The 16880-nt window shown below is 51.7% G+C and overlaps 1 protein-coding gene across 1 annotated transcript in view; it reads left to right on the top strand.

The window, feature by feature from the left end:
- Positions 1-2119: 2119 nt before the first annotated feature.
- Positions 2120-16880, top strand: part of SLIT1 (slit guidance ligand 1) — a gene marked incomplete at its 3' end in the record, with an annotated part of 178907 nt that continues 164146 nt past the window's right edge. The window contains exon 1 of the mRNA XM_080695380.1: positions 2120-2711. Coding sequence (XP_080551506.1) covers positions 2515-2711 — 197 coding nt within the window. The 5' untranslated portion in view covers positions 2120-2514. The remainder of the gene's footprint in view (positions 2712-16880) is intronic.

Genomic DNA, 16880 nt, shown 5'->3' with positions numbered 1-16880 from the left:
AACGAGTAAATGTGCCGGGAACGCTAATGAGCTGCGTTCATTCATGGCGGGCTGCTTCCCGGTTTGGGGAGCTGCCCAGGTTCTGGGGTGGAGGAACCATGGATGGGAGCCAAGTTGGGGAGCTGCCTGGCTACTGGGGCAGGGCCTCCTGTGATGGGCTGGGGGGGAAGTCTTTGTCCTGGGCCTGAGGGGGCCCTCCTTCTTCCCCCCTTTAAAGGAAAGGCCAGGCTTTGCCAGGGGGTGACATCTTGGCTCAGGGCCTATTGAGATTCACGCTCAAGGCTGGTCTGGAAGCTTCTAGCGCAGAGGCTGGCTCTTGGGAGCCACAAGCAAGGCTGATCTCGCACCCCCTCCTCACTCCCACCCCTCCTCACACCCCTCCACCCTGCCACTCTGAGGACCCCGGGGCATGTCGCCCAGCTAATCAACACCCTTCCCTTCTCCACAGGGGTCCCGGCTTCCAGGGGCCCCCTGAGATCCTGGGTTTGGGAGGTGCAGTCTGAGAGCCACCTGTGACAGGCCTACTAAGTGCCAGGTGCTGGGGTAAGTGCCAGGGTGAGGAAGCCAGGGGTGGGCAGGGGTGGGGCTGTGCCTTGGAGGGGTGTCAGGGAAGGAGCCCAAAGTGTAAACAGAGCTCCAGCTAAGACAGGGTAAACAAAGCAGCAGGCACCAGGACGGGGATGTCACCCAGCCAGGCTGGGAGCCTGCAGGAGCTGTGGGCCGCCCCTTCAGGCTCTGGCCCGACTCAGGAAGGCTCCTCATATCACACCATGCAGGGACCCCTCACAAAGCCCTCCCTGAGGTGCTGAGTTCATGCTTAGGAGTCCACAGCCCCGGATGGAGGTCATTCACGCACAGGGTGTGCGAACACTTTCAAAAGAACTCTCAAAAGCCAGTAAGATCAGCCATGTTCGTTGGGACCTACTGGCCACACAGTTCTATGGGATCTGTGTCAGTAGTGATACTGTAAAATTTTCATCTAGCTGGAAAAGAAAAACAAAGAAAACCCCCGGGGCCTTGGGCCCCGGGCGGGCATGAGGAGCCAGCGCTGTGAGCAGCATCTCACCCTGACAAACTGCATCCATGCGGCAGCTGCAGGCCAGCCCCGCCACTCCCTCTCGCAGGCCCCGCCGATGGGTCGATGGACAAGTCCCGTCCTCTAGCGCTCCAGCTGTCTAGTTTTTGGGGAGGCGCTTCGTCTTTTCTGAAGTTCCAGAAAATTCTCCTCATGTGGACTTGCCACCCAAGTCCACACTTGTCCCAGAGTAAGAAGTTCCTGCCCCTGGGTCCCCAAGGGGTGACCTGGGTGGTGCTTCTCCCCCAAGCTGGGTGCTCTGGCCCTTCCCAGCCCTCCCTGCTGCCCTTCAGTAATGACAGGACTGAACGTCATCAGACATGGAAGATCACTGGTGCTCACGGAAGACATTTACTGGATTTCTAAGTCGCACTGACATCTGATCCCAACTGGGGAAGCCAGCAAAGCTGGCCTGGGTAGAAAATGACCGCCTTCTGTGCCAATGTCCAGGGCAGGGCCGTTTGCATCTCTCCTGGAGAGCTGGGGCGCTGACATCTGGGGGAGATCGTGGTGAGGGAGGAGGGGAAACGGTACCTGGCCTAGGGATTTTGTGTGCCCCAGGTTAACCACATAGGTTGCTTGAAGAGACCATCTGGCAGGAGGGGCTTCCTTTCAGCAAGAAAGGACAAAGCAAGCCTGGTAGGGCCTGGGGGCCTCTTCAGCGACCGGGGAAAACTGTCTGTGGCCCAGGAAGGTATCCAGGCTGCAGAGAAAGATTCCCTTCCTCCTCTGGACCAGCATCTGGGGCCACTGGTGCTGGGGTGCCTGTGTTAAATGTGCACATCCTTGGTGTGCGTGCGTGTGTGTGTCTGTGTGTGTGTGTGTGTGTGTGTGTGTGTGTGTGTGTAGCTCACTGGGCAGGTCGCCTGTGGCTCCCCCTCCTCCGCAATCCCCTGTCCACGCGGGCGCGGCTAGGAGAGGAGGTTCCACCTTTGAAACTGGACGCGGCTGCAGCCCAGCAGAGTGGTGGTCGGGAGGAGGGGGGCGGTGGTCGGGGCTGGGGAGGCGGGGAGGAGTCGGCCCTGGATGTGTGCTTTTCGATTGATGGATGACTGCCGGGTGGGAGCGGGCGTGCGGGTGTGAGTGTGTGCTTGTGTGTGTGTGTGTGCGCGGGGTGCGTGCGCGCGCGGGGGCCTGCCCATTTTCCTCCTCGCAGCAGTCAGTTGGGAGCTGGAGGGAGGGAGAGAGGGAGCCGCAGGCAGCAGAAGCCGGAGAGGAGCCGCGCGCCCTCCGCCCAAGGCGCCCTCCCTCCGTCCATCCGCGCACAGGCGCCGTCGCTGGGAGCAGCAGCAAGGTGCCTCCCAGCCCGCAAGGGCGCAGCCACGAGCCCGCAGGGTCCTGGGTGGCTTCGCGGGGCACTGCACCAGGAAGCGGCCCCGGACGGGGATGGTCAGCGGCTGCCGCCGTCTGGCACGCGAGCGGGACGCGGCGAGGGCACCATGGCGCTGACGCCCCGGCGGGGGTCCTCGGCCGGGCCGCTCCGGCCCGAGCTCTGGCTGCTGCTGTGGGCAGCCGCGTGGCGCCTGGGTACCACCGCGTGCCCCGCCCTCTGCACCTGCACCGGCACCACGGTGGACTGCCACGGCACCGGGCTGCAGGCCATCCCCAAGAACATCCCGCGGAACACCGAGCGCCTGTGAGTACGGCCCCCGCCCCGGGGTGCAGGGAGCCTGGAGCTCACAACCTTGGGCTGGGGGTGGGGGCAGGATTGTGGGGGCCCCTGGGCTCTGCAGCCAACAGACTGCCACTGCCTGCCAGGATCGTTCCCCATCTATCGCGAGCTGGGAGCGCAGCTGTTTCCCTTTCCTGGATTCCAAGGGCCCTGAGTAGGGTTGTCGCCCATCCCAACACCTGCACCCTGCGCTTGGCACCCGCAGGCCCTTCCCACTGCACCACTACCTTATTTCTCCAGGGTGCCTGGGGTTTCGTGCCAGGGGCCCAGGGGGGGAGCTTCCCACACTCTCACCACGATGTCTCCCTGGGGACACTCGGGGCTTGGGCTGTGCTCTCCGTGGTCGTCTCTGAGGACCTGCTGCCTGCTGGTGGGAAGCTTGGTGTCACCGAGCTGAAGTTTCTGGTCTCCTCTTCCTCTCCATTGTTTGCCCCCAGAGCCTTGATCATCCTTCCCTTGCAGGTATCACCTCCCCTTTCCCCCCATCAAGCCATTCCCAACTGGGATAGACAATGAGACCTGAGGGCTTTGGGTTTGGGGGACTTGGAACATGGGTGCATTTAGCACCCAAGTGGGGTACCCTGTCCTGCACCAGGAGCTCTGTGACTAACATCGATAAATCAGGAGCTCTGAGCAGAGACACAAGGTTAAAGATGTGGATCATGACGATTCATGAGAAAGGTCACTTCCCTTGTTCTCTTCCACTTCTGAGTTCTTTTTTATTTTTATTTTTTTGTGCGTGGTACTAGGGATTGAACCCAGGAGTCTTCTACCTCTGAGTGACATCCCCTGCCCTATTTTTTTATATTTTTTATATTTATATTTTTTATATTTATATTTCCCCATCTATCACGAGCTGGGAGCGCAGCTGTTTCCCTTTCCTGGATTCCAAGGGCCCCGAGTAGGGTTGTCGCCCATCCCAACACCTGCACCCTGCGCTTGCGATGGGGAAAGATCCTGGCAGGCAGTGGCAGGGTCTTACTAGGTTGCTGAGGGCCACATTAAATTGCTGAGGCTGGCCTCAAACCTGCAATCCTCCTGTCTTAACCTTCCAAATATTGGCATTACAGGCGTGTGTGCTGCCATGCTTGGCCCACTTCTTTTTTTTTTGGTGGTACTGGGGGTGGAACCCAAAGGCTTTCTACCTCCGGGCTATACTCCTAGACCTTTTTTTATATTTTATTTGGAAACAGGGTCTCACTAAGTTGCTGAATGCCTTACTAAGTAGCTGAGGCTGGGTTCGAACCTGTGCGATCCTCCTGTCTCAGCCTCCCAAGCGTGGGGATCACAAGCGTGTGCCACCATGTCCGGCTGCTTGGCCCACTTCTGAATTCTTGAGGAAACTCTATCCTTCCTAGACCTGCTGTGCTTTGTAATATGCTTATGTGTGTTTAAAGACCTATGTAATTTGTTTCTGCCATTCTTCTGCAGAAGGTGTGCCTGTGTGAATTCCTAGTGTCTCGGGTACCTCAGTGGTGTGAGGCCGTGAACGTCAATATATGTGGGTGTGTGTAGATTTCGGGTCACATGCAGGGTCCTTGTACTGCTAGCAGAGGTGACCTCTCTAGGAGATTTCCTTATCCAGACTTTGGAGAAGGCTGTGGCTCCTTGAAATCTGCCTCTTCCCTCCCATCCTCCCGGGTATCTGCAGTGGCTCTCAGGAAAGGTTACATATTTTGATAACTTTGGAGCACCTTTTCATGGCTCCGAGCTGGTCAGAGGCAGACATGAGACCCCTCGGGAGAACCGCCGCCTGGATCAGACTCTGCGCCAAGGCCGGCAATTAGCGAGCTCGCATTTACCCCAGACTCTTCTTGCAGGAGTCTGAAACATTCCCGTGGAGGTTTCAGAGAAGTTGCAATCTACATGCAATCTAGATGGGAATCGATGTGTGTGCACGAGTGCGTGTGAGCACGTGTGTGTTACAGGCCCCGGAGAAATGGTGGGGCTGAGAGGGGTGAGACCAAATCGATTTTCAGTGAGGTGACCTGTGCAGCATCCCGTGTGGATCCAGAAAGAAAGTGAGCATCCAAAAATCTGTCCAGAGGACTGCTGAGGTCGCCCTGCCACCCTCTGTGCCTGTTCCCTCTGGACCTACTCCCTGGTCCCCTTGCCTGGTCCACTGGGGCGCTCCTGCGGCTGTTACCCTGGTAGCAGCCTAGATCTGAGGCACACCGGCCCCTCCTTTGCTGTGGGATCCTGCCTGAAGTCCTCTCCGGTCTTGTTTTCTCACCACCTTTAGCAGTTAGGATTGTGTCTGTCTTGGCCTGCACGGACTCTTTAGTTTCTTTGCAGTGGGTGAGATGGAAGTGAAATTTCCTAGCAGAGGAAAGAGTTGGGGCTCTGGCAGTGGCAGTGCTCGGACTGGGGCTCTAGCTCTGTCCATTATTGGCTGCATGACTGGGCAAGGGACTAAACTTCTCTGAATCTTAGTTGCTTTCCATCAGAAAAATGTGGCTGGGGATACATCTGGTTTCTGGTTCTCGTGAGGATGGAAGGTAATGTATGACAAGTGCTGTGTGTTCTGATGCTCCCTAAGTTGAGAGCCCATTACAGCGGCCTTACCTTATTGTGAGAGGATAGGGAGAGAAGTCTCTTTTATTTTTGGTGTTGGGGATTTAACTCGGGGGCTTTATACCTCTGAGTTATACTCAAAGCCCTTTTTGTTCTTTTGACATAGGGTCTTGCTAAATTGCTGAGAGTCTCAATAAGCTGTTGATCTGGTTGGATCCTCCTGTCTCAGCTTCTCCAGTACCGAGAGTACAGGTGTGCGCCCTCTCCAGTCTGAGAAGTCTCATTTTAATGAAGCCAGTGTTTACCCAGCCAGAAACTACTCTTGGCGCTGAGGCTGCGGCAGGGAGTGAGCCCATTACTGCTTTCAAGGGGCATATAGTCTGGAGGCCTGGGCAAGGGACTCCTAACTATAAGCTGTTGGGGAGAGGGCCAGGCCAGCAATGTAAGGGGGCTGGGAGAACATGGGAGCAAGAAGCCCTTTTCTTGGACTAAGGGACTTCTCAAGAGATGGGCTGTTTTTTTTTTTTTTTTTTTATCAGGTTTGGGTTAGATTTGGGGATTTTGCAGGAGGAGGGAACAAGATGTGAGGGGGCTGGCCCAATATGGGCAAATGCATCTGTTTGTCCCCGGGGGTTGAATCGGGGTTGAATCACGCTGTGTCCTGTGGATGCAAGGGGACTGGAGGCTGGAGAGAGGATGGGAAGGGGCAAGAAGGCCTTTCTTTATCTGGACTTTTCCTTCAGAGACTTTCGGGTGGAAATCCAGGGGTGAGGTTTCCTGGGGGAGCTGGAGCAGGATGCTGAGAGCAGAGGAAGGCCGCTGTTCACCAGGCAGGCCTCGGAAGAGCCATCTGCAGAGGAAGAGAACATGTTGAAGGAGGCCTCAGTGAGAGCCCGGGAGGACCCAGAACAACTGGCAAATGCTTCTCTAATCAATATGGGTGTTGCGCAGCATCAGAGCCTGAAAGAGCAGCTTCCTCTGAGGCTCTGAAATTTTTATAGACTGCAGCTGTGCGTTTGCCTTTTGTCCTCTGGGCAGCTTCTGCGGCAGCCTGGGAGACCCGGCAACTTTATGATCATAGATCCCATAACTCCGATTCCAGGCCTGTCCCCCAAGTGGGAAGAAATTGTCAGTGGTTTGCCGGAGGGACTTCTAGGAAGAGGACATGTAGGCCCCAGAGCTGCTGAGAAAACAGGTTCAGCCAGAGCGGCTGTGGGGCGGGGGGGGGGGGAGGGATACTAAATAATTCACCATAATGGAACAGTTGGGGTGAGGATGGGGGAGGCACTGGAGAAGGCCCTGGAAGCGTGATGTCTTCGTAGGGCTCAGCTTGGAGGGACCCAGACATGGCCATTATTAACTTTTTCCCCCTTCTACTCAAGGACCTTGATTTTCAGTTAGTTTTTTTTTTTTATTAAAAAAATATTTTGAACTAGAATGTTCAGGAGTGTGTCCTGAGCACGACGGGTGTGGATATCTCTCCCTACCTCCTGCCCTGGCACTTTATGCGGGGCATCTGCCTGGCCCTCTGGCAGGTCATCCCAGGATGGAGAGAGGCGGCAGGCCCGCAGGCTGCTCCCAGGCCAGCACATCACAGGGCCTATTCTTTTGCTGCCGCCTCCTTCTGTCCCCTTGCCTCTTCTCCAGTCACTCTGTCTACCTGACCTCAGCCCCACGTGTGCTATAGAGTCCGGGAGGCCCAGGTCTTCTCGAGGCTCAGCCTCCTGACCCTGGAAGCCCCATTCAGAGGGCTGGCTGGTCACATCCCAAGACTTCTGCCCAGGGCATCCCAGGGCTAACGGTGTGGGGAGCCTGTTTGGAATTCTAAATAATGATTGGATAGTGGCTGTGGTGAGTGAGGTCAGGGGCTGCTGAAGCACGTTTGCCGTCAGGATCTGGCTGGCCTGGGCTCTCTGGGCAGCCCAGGGTGGCGTCCTGCAGCAGGGACCTGTGAGTTGCCTCCCTGTGGGCTGAGTCTCTGCTCTCTGAGGCTTTGGCATGGTGGCTAGTGGGGTGGCTTGCTGCTGGGCTCTCGGTGGCCCAGTAATGTCCCTCTGCCTGCTCTGAGACTCAAGGACAATGTTGCAGGTTGATGGTGAGGAATTAAGGGAGGGCATGTGTGGGAAGGGCCTGGTACGCGCTGTGAAGGCATGGCTTTCCCTCAGCCTCAGCGAATAGCGCCTAGTACCCTGTGTGTTTGTGGTTCAAACATTAGATGATAACATGGCTATTATTTGAGAAGCCCAAGTTAGAAGCCTGAGGGTCGAGTGGGGGTAGAAGGATGCTTGAGAGGTCCAGGGCAGACTCCTGGCTATGCCACAGGCTGCTCAGCTGGACTCTTCTCAGAGCGCGGTCATTTTTGCCTCTGTTTCCTGGGATTTGGATGGAGACAGGGAGCAGGGACTCTGCAGGGTAGATGATCATGATGGCACAGCTTTGGAACTAGCCTGCCTGGGTGTTTAGCCTCCCTGTGCCTCTCAGCAGCTAGAGCACTGTAGGCAAGTTGCAGGGTTTAATTTACTCATTCAACAGATAGCTGCTGTCTATCAAAGTCCACATTGTGAGGAGTGAACACAGCCGAGCAGGAGAAACCGTCCTCTCTCCCAGAGTTTTATAGTCCAGCAGGGGAGGTAGAAATGGACAACATGATGTGAGAATAAACACATAATTGCTAGCTGGGATAAGTGCTCGGGAGGAGAGTGTGCTTCCCAGAGCCACCATTTTCTTGCCCATAAAGTGGGGATGATAATAGGACCTGCTTCAAAGTGTGGGCCTGAGGATTAAGTGCGGGAATGCCGGCAAGGTATGGTGCACAGGGCCTGCCAGACAGCGAGTGTCCAGCAAATGGTCCTCTTATTATTAAGATGACAGAGAACTGCAGGGGCAGGAAGAGAACTTGGGGGCCACTCGGCACTGATCCCAGGGTGGTCCTCCTTTTCTCTCCCCAGGCAGCACTGGGTCCCTGTAGCACACAGGGACAGGCGCCCATCCTCCACGTCCCTTCTCCAGGCCGTGGGCTGGCTGTCAGGGGCTCAGGCCACCTGAGGCTGCCAGCAGGGGCGGCCTGTTCTTTGGGGGCCGATGAGGGGCGGCGGGGACGGGCGGCTCCTGCATTATTGGGAGCAGACGGGCACTTGGCGGAGTTGCTGCCTCCGGTTCTGTGCCGGCATTAGCAGCTCGGCAGGGCTCTAGCTTAATGGGATTTTCTTCCCAAATGCTGTAATTATCGCCATACAAATACTTATTACCCAGAGCAGATGACGGCCGGGCCTTGGGCAGTAGCCAGGGAGCTGGGCTGAGCTGGGGGTAGAGAATTGGCTTCTTTTTTTCGAGGGAGTTTGCAACCCCCTCCTCTGCTTTCTGGAACCCAGCCTGTGGCGGACAAACAGCTGTTGGGCACCTGCCCTGTGCATGGCATTGGGAGGTCTGGTGTCGATCCACTCCTGGGGGCGTGCAGCCTGGTGGGGGAGGAGGAGCAGACATGTAAGGACATCTGCAGGGACATGGAGCACAGTGGCCGCTGGTGCAGGCTCTGCAGCCAGTACGGCTCAGTTTGAATCCTGGCTCTGTCCTTTACCACCTGGGAGATCGTGGGCAGCTCACTATTGACTTGATTTCCTCATCTGTAAAATGGATGAGTGACAGCACTTACCTTGTAGGGCTGTGAGATTTGGTGAGCTCATCCCTGTGGCACGTTCAGTCCGCTGTCTGGCACGGAGCCAGAGCCGGTGTGGGGGAGGGGCGAGGAGGTTGGTTTGGTCTTGCCATGGTGCCCAGGCTGGTTGATCCTCCTGCCTCAGTGTCCTGAGTGGCTGGGATCATAGGCACGCAGCCGGCACCTGGAGCAGGAGGGAGGGCTTGAAATTTGAGGTTGGTAAGCAGAGTTAGGAAGTGAGGGCTAGGGAATTTGAGGGCATGCAGGTGTGTGCCAGGTATTTGAGAAGGAGAGTGAGGAGTAGGCTCACCTGAGGAGTGAGGATTTGTGTGCGAGTTCCGGGAGAAGACAGTAAAGTCACGGGAGGGCACCGGGCCAGGAGGCTGGGAACGGGAGCCTCAGGGCAGGTACATGTGTAAGGCTTCTTATCAAATTTTATAAAACAATCTGGTGATTTTAAGTAAACCTACAGAATAGTGCAGATATTACCACAATCAAATTTTAGTGTATTTTCCATCACCTGAGAGAACTCTTGTGTTCATTGTAACTTTATTAAAATTTCAAGCAGACAGAAAAGTTGCAATAGAAGTATTAGGAACTCCTGTCTCTTCTATCCATATTGAGTTGTTCATATTTGGCTCTGTTTGCTTTAACATATTACACACACACTCACCACATACACACACAGGTAAATTTTTTTTTTCTGATCCATTTAAGAATAGGTTGGAAGCCGGGCATGGTGGTGCACGCTTGTAAGCCCAATACTTGGGAGGCTGGGACAGGAGGATCGCAGGTTTGCTGCCAGCTTCAGCTACTTAGTAAGGCCCTCTGCAACTTAATGAGACTCTGTTTCAAAATAAAGAATAAAAAATAGGGCTGGGATGTGGCTTGGAGGTAGAATGCCTGTGGGTTCAATTCCTATTATCAACAAAACAAAACAAAACAAGAATAGGTTGGAGACATTGTAAAAATTTTCCTTTAAATATTTATTATATATTTTGTATATGTGTGTGTTGTATGTGGTCCTGGGGATTGAACCCAGCAGGTTTTTTTTTTTTTTTTTTTTTTTTGTGGGTCTGGGGATGGAACCTAGGGGTATTTGACCTCTGAGCCACACCCCCTGCCCTATTTTTTATTCTTTAATTTGAAACAGGGCCTCACTAAGTTGCGGAGGGCCTCACTAAGTAGCTGAGGCTGTCCGTGAACCGCGATCCTCAGGCTTCAGCCTCTAGAATGCTGGAATTACAAGCTTTTCTTTTTGAAACTGAGTCTAGCTAAGTTCCTGAGGGTCTTGCTAAATTGCTGAGGTTGGCCTTGAACCCGTGATTCTTCTGTCTCAGCCTCCCAAGTACTGGGATCAAGGTGTGGCTTGATCCTGCTTTTTTTTTTTTTTTTTTTTTTTTTTTTTTTTTTTTCAGTACTGAGGATGGAACTCAGGGGCTTTGTACCTCCGAGTGACACCCCAGCCCTATTTTTTATTCTTTATTTTGAATAAAACTCAGGGTCTCTCTGAGTTGCAAAGGGCCTCACTAAGTAGCTGAGGCTGGTTGCGAACTTGGATTCTCTTGTCTCAGCCCCTGCTTGGATTACAAGCGTGCACCACCACAACTGGCAATCCTGTGTTCTTTTGAGGATATCCTTTGAGTACTTGTCCCCAGGGGCTTTGAGTGTGTCATTTGAGGAAATTCTGTTGCCTGGCTTCTGTGTAGCAAATAAATGGCGTGGTGTTGGGAGGATTGGCTGGTAGTGGGGACAGCAGATGATTGTGGCTTCTGGCTTTTCTGTGACAGGTTTTGATGTCATTGCTGTTTGTTTGTTTGTTTGTTTATTGGTACTGGGAGTTGAATCCAGGGGCATTCTACTTCTGAGCCACATCCTCAGCTATTTTTATTTTTTGTTTTTGAAACAGGGTCTTGCTAGGTTGCTGAGAGTCTTACTAAATTGCTGAGGCTGGCCTTGGACCTACAATGCTCCTGTCTCAAACTCCCAAGTACTGAGATGACAAGTGTTGTACCATCATACCTTTCTTTCTTTTTTTTTTTTTTTTGGTGGTACTGGGAATGGAACCCAGAGGTTTTCTACCTCTGGGCTATACTCCCAGACCTGTTTTTTGTATTTTATTTGGAAACAGGGTCTCACTAAGTTGCTGAGAGCCTCACTCAGTAGCTGAGGCTGGCTTCGAACCTGTGCAATCCTCCTTTCTCAGCCTCCCAAGTGCGGGGATCACAGGCGTGCACCACCACGCCCGGCTCATACTTTTTTTTAATTAAAAAAAATTATTAAATTTTTTTTGTGGCCCTGGGGATTGAGTCCAGGGGCATTCTACCTATGTTTATTTGTAAACAGGGTCTCACTAGGTTTATGCACATATCACTACTTGCTGAGGCTGTCCTCAAACCTGTAATCCTCCTGTCTCAGTCTGTCACATACTGGGATCGCAAGTGTGCACCACTACACCTGTGTATGTATTTTTGTTTTGTTTTGTTTTGGTACTGGGGATTGAACCCAGAGGCATTCTAACTCTGAGCTACACTCCTAGGCTAATTTTATTTCTTATTTGGAAACAGGGTCTCTTGCTAGGTTGAGAGCCTCGCTAAGTTGCCGATCCTGGCTTCAAACCTGTGATCCTCCTGTCTCAACTTCCCAAATACTGGGATTACAAGCTTGCAACACCGCACACAGCAAAAAATAATTTTATACATACAAAATAGCTGCAAAAATCACCCAGAGAGTTCCATGAGCCTCCTTCAACCAGCTGTCCCTTGCAATAGTAACATAACCACAGTACAGTTAACCAGACTAAGAAATTAGCTTGACTACAATGCTATTAATTAAGCTACAGACTTTATTCTGCCTTTACTAGTTGTTTTAGACAAATGTCCTTTTTCTGTTCCAGGATTCAATAAAATTTTTTTTCTTTTTATACTTTTATTGTTGCAATGTGCAATGCAATTATACATCATAGTTAAGTTTGTTTATTATTAATTTATTTATTTTGTGGTGCTAGGGATGGAACCCAGAGGCTTTCTACCTTTGGGCTACACTCCCTGACCTATTTTCTATTTTATTTGGAAACAGGGTCTCACTAAGTTGCTGAGAGCCTCACTAAGTAGCTGAGGCTGGCTTTGAACCTGTGTGATCCTCCTGTCTCAGCCCCCCAAACACTGGGATTACAAGTGTGTGCCACCACACCCAGCTCCATAGTCAAGTTTAAAGTGATATTTAAGAGCCTGGTGTGGTGGCACATGCTTGTAATCCCAGCACTTGGGAGGCTGAGACAGGAGGATCGCACAGGTTTGAAGCCAGCCTCAGCTACTTAGTGAGGCTCTCAGCAACTTAGTGAGACCCTGTTTCCAAATAAAATATAAAAATAGGTCTGGGAGTAGAGCCCAGAGGTAGAAAGCGCCTGGGTTGCATCCCCAGTACCACAAAAAAAGTGATATTTCCTTCCATATAACTCTGCTTTCCCCTTCCTCCTTCCCCATACATGCTAGTGATTGGTAGTGAAGCTTTCTTGTATGGAGATGAACTTATTTGAACTGTTTTTTTCATCAATCCTCGTTTTCCCCTCACTGATTCTCTCCCCCACTCCTCCACTGGTCTCTTTCTTCATTTGACTGAAGTCCCTTTTGGTTCCTATTTTTGTTCTAGCTTCTACATATGAGGGAAAACATAGGACCCTTGACTTTCTGAGCCTGGCTAATCTCACTTTGCATAATATTCTCCAGCTCCATCCATTTTGCTACAAATGACATGATTTTGTTCTTTTTATGGATGAGTAAAATCCCACAGTGTGTATATTCCACATTTTTTCATTTCTTCATCGGTCGAACATCCAGGTTGACCCCATAATTTGGCTATTGTGAATTGTGCAGCAGTAAGCATGGGTATGCACGCATCACTACAGTTTTCTAACTTTAATTCTTTTGGAAAGATACCAAGTAGTGAAACAGCTGGGTCATATAGTGAATCTGTTCATAGCCTTTTTTTTTTTTTTTTTGTGGTTCTGGGGATTAAACCCAGTGACATTATACCTGGAACTACATCTCCAGTCCCATTTTTTATTCTTTAGTTTGAAACAAGGTTTCACTAAGTTGTGGAGACTGCCTGCAAACCTGTGATCCTCTGTCTCAGCCTCCTAAGTACTGGGATTGTAAGCATGTGCCAGCACTCCTGGCCTATTCATGGCCTTTTGAAAAACCTCCATACTGATCACCACAGTGGTTGTATTAACAATCCTACCAACAGTCCACATCGCATTGACTCACCATCTGTACTTTACCTCCTTCCATCTGTGAAAATTCCTCCACATCTGTTGACTTTTCATGACCTTGCCACTTATGAAAGGTTCCTGGTCAACTTTGTGTCATGTTCTTCAGGTTGGGTTTGTCTGGTGTATTTCCATGATTTAATTAATTGAAGCTATGCATTTTTGACAAGATCGTCACAGAGGCAATGACCTCCTTTCATTCCACCCTATGGGGGTAAATGAAATCAATATATCTTGTTGCTGGTCATATTAATCTTCATCCCCTGGTTCAGATGGTCTCTGCCAGGTTTCTCTACTGTAAAATCACTCTCTTCTATTTGCAAGTAATATACATTTGGGAGGAAATACTTTGGGACTTTGTGATATCCTTTTGTCCTTAAATTTCTGACTACTAATTTTAGCAACACTTAATGAATCTTGCCTGTAATAATTATTACCTAATTGTAGTTTTTCTATTTCCCTCATTCTTTCTACATTTGTTAATTGGAATTTTTCTATAAGAAAGAGAGTTTTACTCCTTTTTAATGAGGTGGTTTTCTGATGGATACCTTAGATACCTATCCTGAGGGCATAGATTATGTCTCATGCATCTTTATGTCTCATTCTTCTTTTTGCCTGGTACATAGTTGGTGCTTAAAAGATGTGGTTCAGGCTGGGCACAGTGGCATGAGCTTATATCCCAGTCACTCAAAAGACATGGAGGTATATGCCTGTAATCCCAGTGCTTGGGAGGCTGAGACAATAGACTTGTGGTTTCGAGGACAACCTCAGTAAGTACTGAGACTCTCAGCAACCTAGAGAGACCCTATTTCAAAATAAAAATAAAATCAGGCTTGGGGTGTGGCTTGGAAGTAGAATGACCCTGGGCTCAATCCCCAGTACTTCTTCCCCCACTCCCCCCCCCCAAAAAAAAAAAAAAACTGAGGCAGGAGGATCATTTTGAGTCCAGGAGTTCAATACCAGCCTGGGAAACAGCAAGATCCTGTCTTGAAGGAGAAAAAAAAATGTTCAATAAGTTATTTTTAAAATCTTTGGTGAGGGCCGGGCATGGTGGCACACACTTGTAATCCCTGTGCTTGGGAGGCTGAGATAGGAGGATTGCATGGGTTCGAAGCCAGCCTCAGCTACTTAGGCTTTCAGCAACTTAGTGAGACCCTGTTTCCAAATAAAATATGAAAAAGGTCTGGGAGTATAGCCTGGAGGTAGAAATCTTCTGGGTTCCACCCCCAGTACCACACATACACACACACACACACACACACACACACACACACACACACAATCTTTGGTGAGACACTTGAGTTTAAATCTTTTCACTTTTGGTTGTTGTGGTGAGCGGGATGATGGTTCCCAAAGATGCCCCCCGTTGAATTCCTAGAACATGTACATGCATCACCTGAGATGGTGAGGGGCCTTTGCAGACTTCATTAAGTGAAGTATCTTGAGATGGGAATGGTCCTGGATTATCTAAACATTGGTGGGCCCAGTGCAATCAAGGGTTCTCCTAGGATAGGGAGGGTCAGTGCCAGGAGTAGAAGATGTGCTGATGGAAGCCAGAGGCTGGAGTGCTGGGAGGGAGAAGCCAGGAGCCAAGGAGTGGAGCAGGTAGCCTTGAGAAGCCAAGGCAGAGAGATGGGTCATCTGGTGTGTCCAGAAGGGTGCAGCCCTGGTGACATGTGTGCCTTCAGCCCAGAGCCTGATCCTGGGCTTCTGATCCCCAGAACTATCAGACAATGAATTTTTCTTCTTTTCAGCCACTGAGTAAGTGGTGATTTATTAGAGCTGCGGTAGGAATCTACTGTCGTCACCTGGAGCTGGCGGCTCCTGCAGGGCCTGGGGTACAAGAGGGAGCAGGCCTGGCCCGAGGCAGGTGGAGCAGGTTGAGGTGGCAACTTCCTTGTCCTGAGGTTCAGGCCCGGCAGGGCGATCTTCTTACTGGAGTGTGGTTGAGCTGAGCTCTGGCGTCAGACATGCCAGGAGTCAAATTTGGCATAAAATGCAGACTCCCCGACCCATTTCAGAGAGGTTGATTTATTAGATCTTTGGAAAAGACCATTCTGGCAACTCAGACTCCAGAGTGTTCAGAACTTTATTTGAGAAATGCTATTTGGTGCTGGGGCCTCTGGGCCAGAGTGTTCCATCCTTGGAGGCTGCAGGAGGACTGCCTTTAGCCTCCGCTCCCACTAAGAGGGCAGGTCCAAGGGAAGGAGGCCAGGAGTTGCTGGCAGAGGTGAGGGGAATGACTGGTGTGTTCTGCACCGGAGCACTGACTAAATGTCTATGGGCTGGAACCTGTGCCGAGCAGTTACTGCAGAAGCTGAAGGTGCTGGGAGCTGGGGAGGAGGGTATGCAGTGTGGGGAGCAGCCAGCTTGGAAATGAAGTGGGAAATGGGGTCACTGCAAAGCTGGGTCCAATGTTTCCTGGGAAAAGTGGAAGGCGGGAGGCAGATGGTTGGGAGTAGGTGGTGGGGAAGTTTGTGGAGGAGAGGACAGGCCGGGAGCACGGAGCTAGTGGGGGAGCAGCTCAGAGAGAGAATGTTGTTGGCAAGTAGGAACTGGGGGCCAACTGTGGGAAGGGGAGAGCAGGGCCCTGGGGTGGGGCAAAGGGAGGGCTCAGATGAATCAGAGAAGGACGAAGGCAGAGAGAGGTGAGAGGGCATTTGATGGTGTCTGCGGTCACCATTTGCGCCCCTCCCCCAGGCCAGGCCCTAACAGAATGCTCTATCCCGCATGCCTCCTTTACTCCTCAACAGTCCCGGGAGGAAGGTATTTCTTAGCCTGCTTTGTAGGTGAGGAGAAGATTCAGAGAGGTGGAGCCACCTGCCCACTGTCAAACAGTGAGCAGTTAGTGGTTTGCTGAGTCCCAGAGTCCTGGGGCTCTGAGATGAGGTTGCATCTCATTTTTTAATTTGTCACTCTACACATCTCCATAAGGTCTGGCTGCTTTCACTCATTCACTTCTTTGTCAGACATTCGTTCAGTACCTGTAAAACGCCTGTCAGCGCTTGGCATTGGGCCACCATCCTGCCTGCACACATTTGCAGTGGGGGGGGGGCAAGTTGTAGGCTGACTCAGTGAGGGGTTTGTCTGACCTAGAGGGAAGGGTGCGGTGGTGCAGGCCTGCAATCCCAGCTGCTCCAAGGCTGAGGCCACAAGTTCCTGGCCAGCCTGGGCAATTTAGTAAGACCTTGTCTCAAAATAAAAAGTAAAAAGGTCTGGGGATGGTGGAGGGTGAATAGAGTTGGGGGGATGCAGGGAGGTGGGGTTGCAGATCAGGGAGTCAGCAGTGTGCAGGGAGCGGAGAGTGGCTGGCCAGCCAGGGACGTGGAGGCCTGGCGGCTGTCAGTGGTGCTCAGACCGCAGGCCGGGGGTTTGGGGTAGGACCCAGACCAGAGAAGGAGACTGGCAAGAGCAAGGTGTGGCCTCTGTAGTGGAGGGACCGAGGCACAGCCTGGCCCTCAGGATGGAAGGTGTTGTGGAGTTGGGGCAAGAGTGGGACCCTGATCACGCCACACCTCCTAGGACAGCTGCACCAAAAAAGAAAACGAAAAATCCCCAAACAGAAACTAACGTGTTGGTGAGGCCGTGGAGAAACTAGACCCCTGTGCCCTGCACTGGTTTGTAAGAGGATACAAGTGCTGTAGAAAACAGTACGGCTGTCCCGCAAAAAGTCAAAAGTGAAATTATCATACAA

Source organism: Muscardinus avellanarius (genome assembly GCF_963383645.1).
Source record: "Muscardinus avellanarius genome assembly, chromosome: 4".
NCBI lineage: Eukaryota > Metazoa > Chordata > Mammalia > Rodentia > Gliridae > Muscardinus > Muscardinus avellanarius.
The sequence above is the reverse complement of the archived record's forward strand: the minus strand, read 5'-3'. Positions and strand labels throughout refer to the sequence as shown.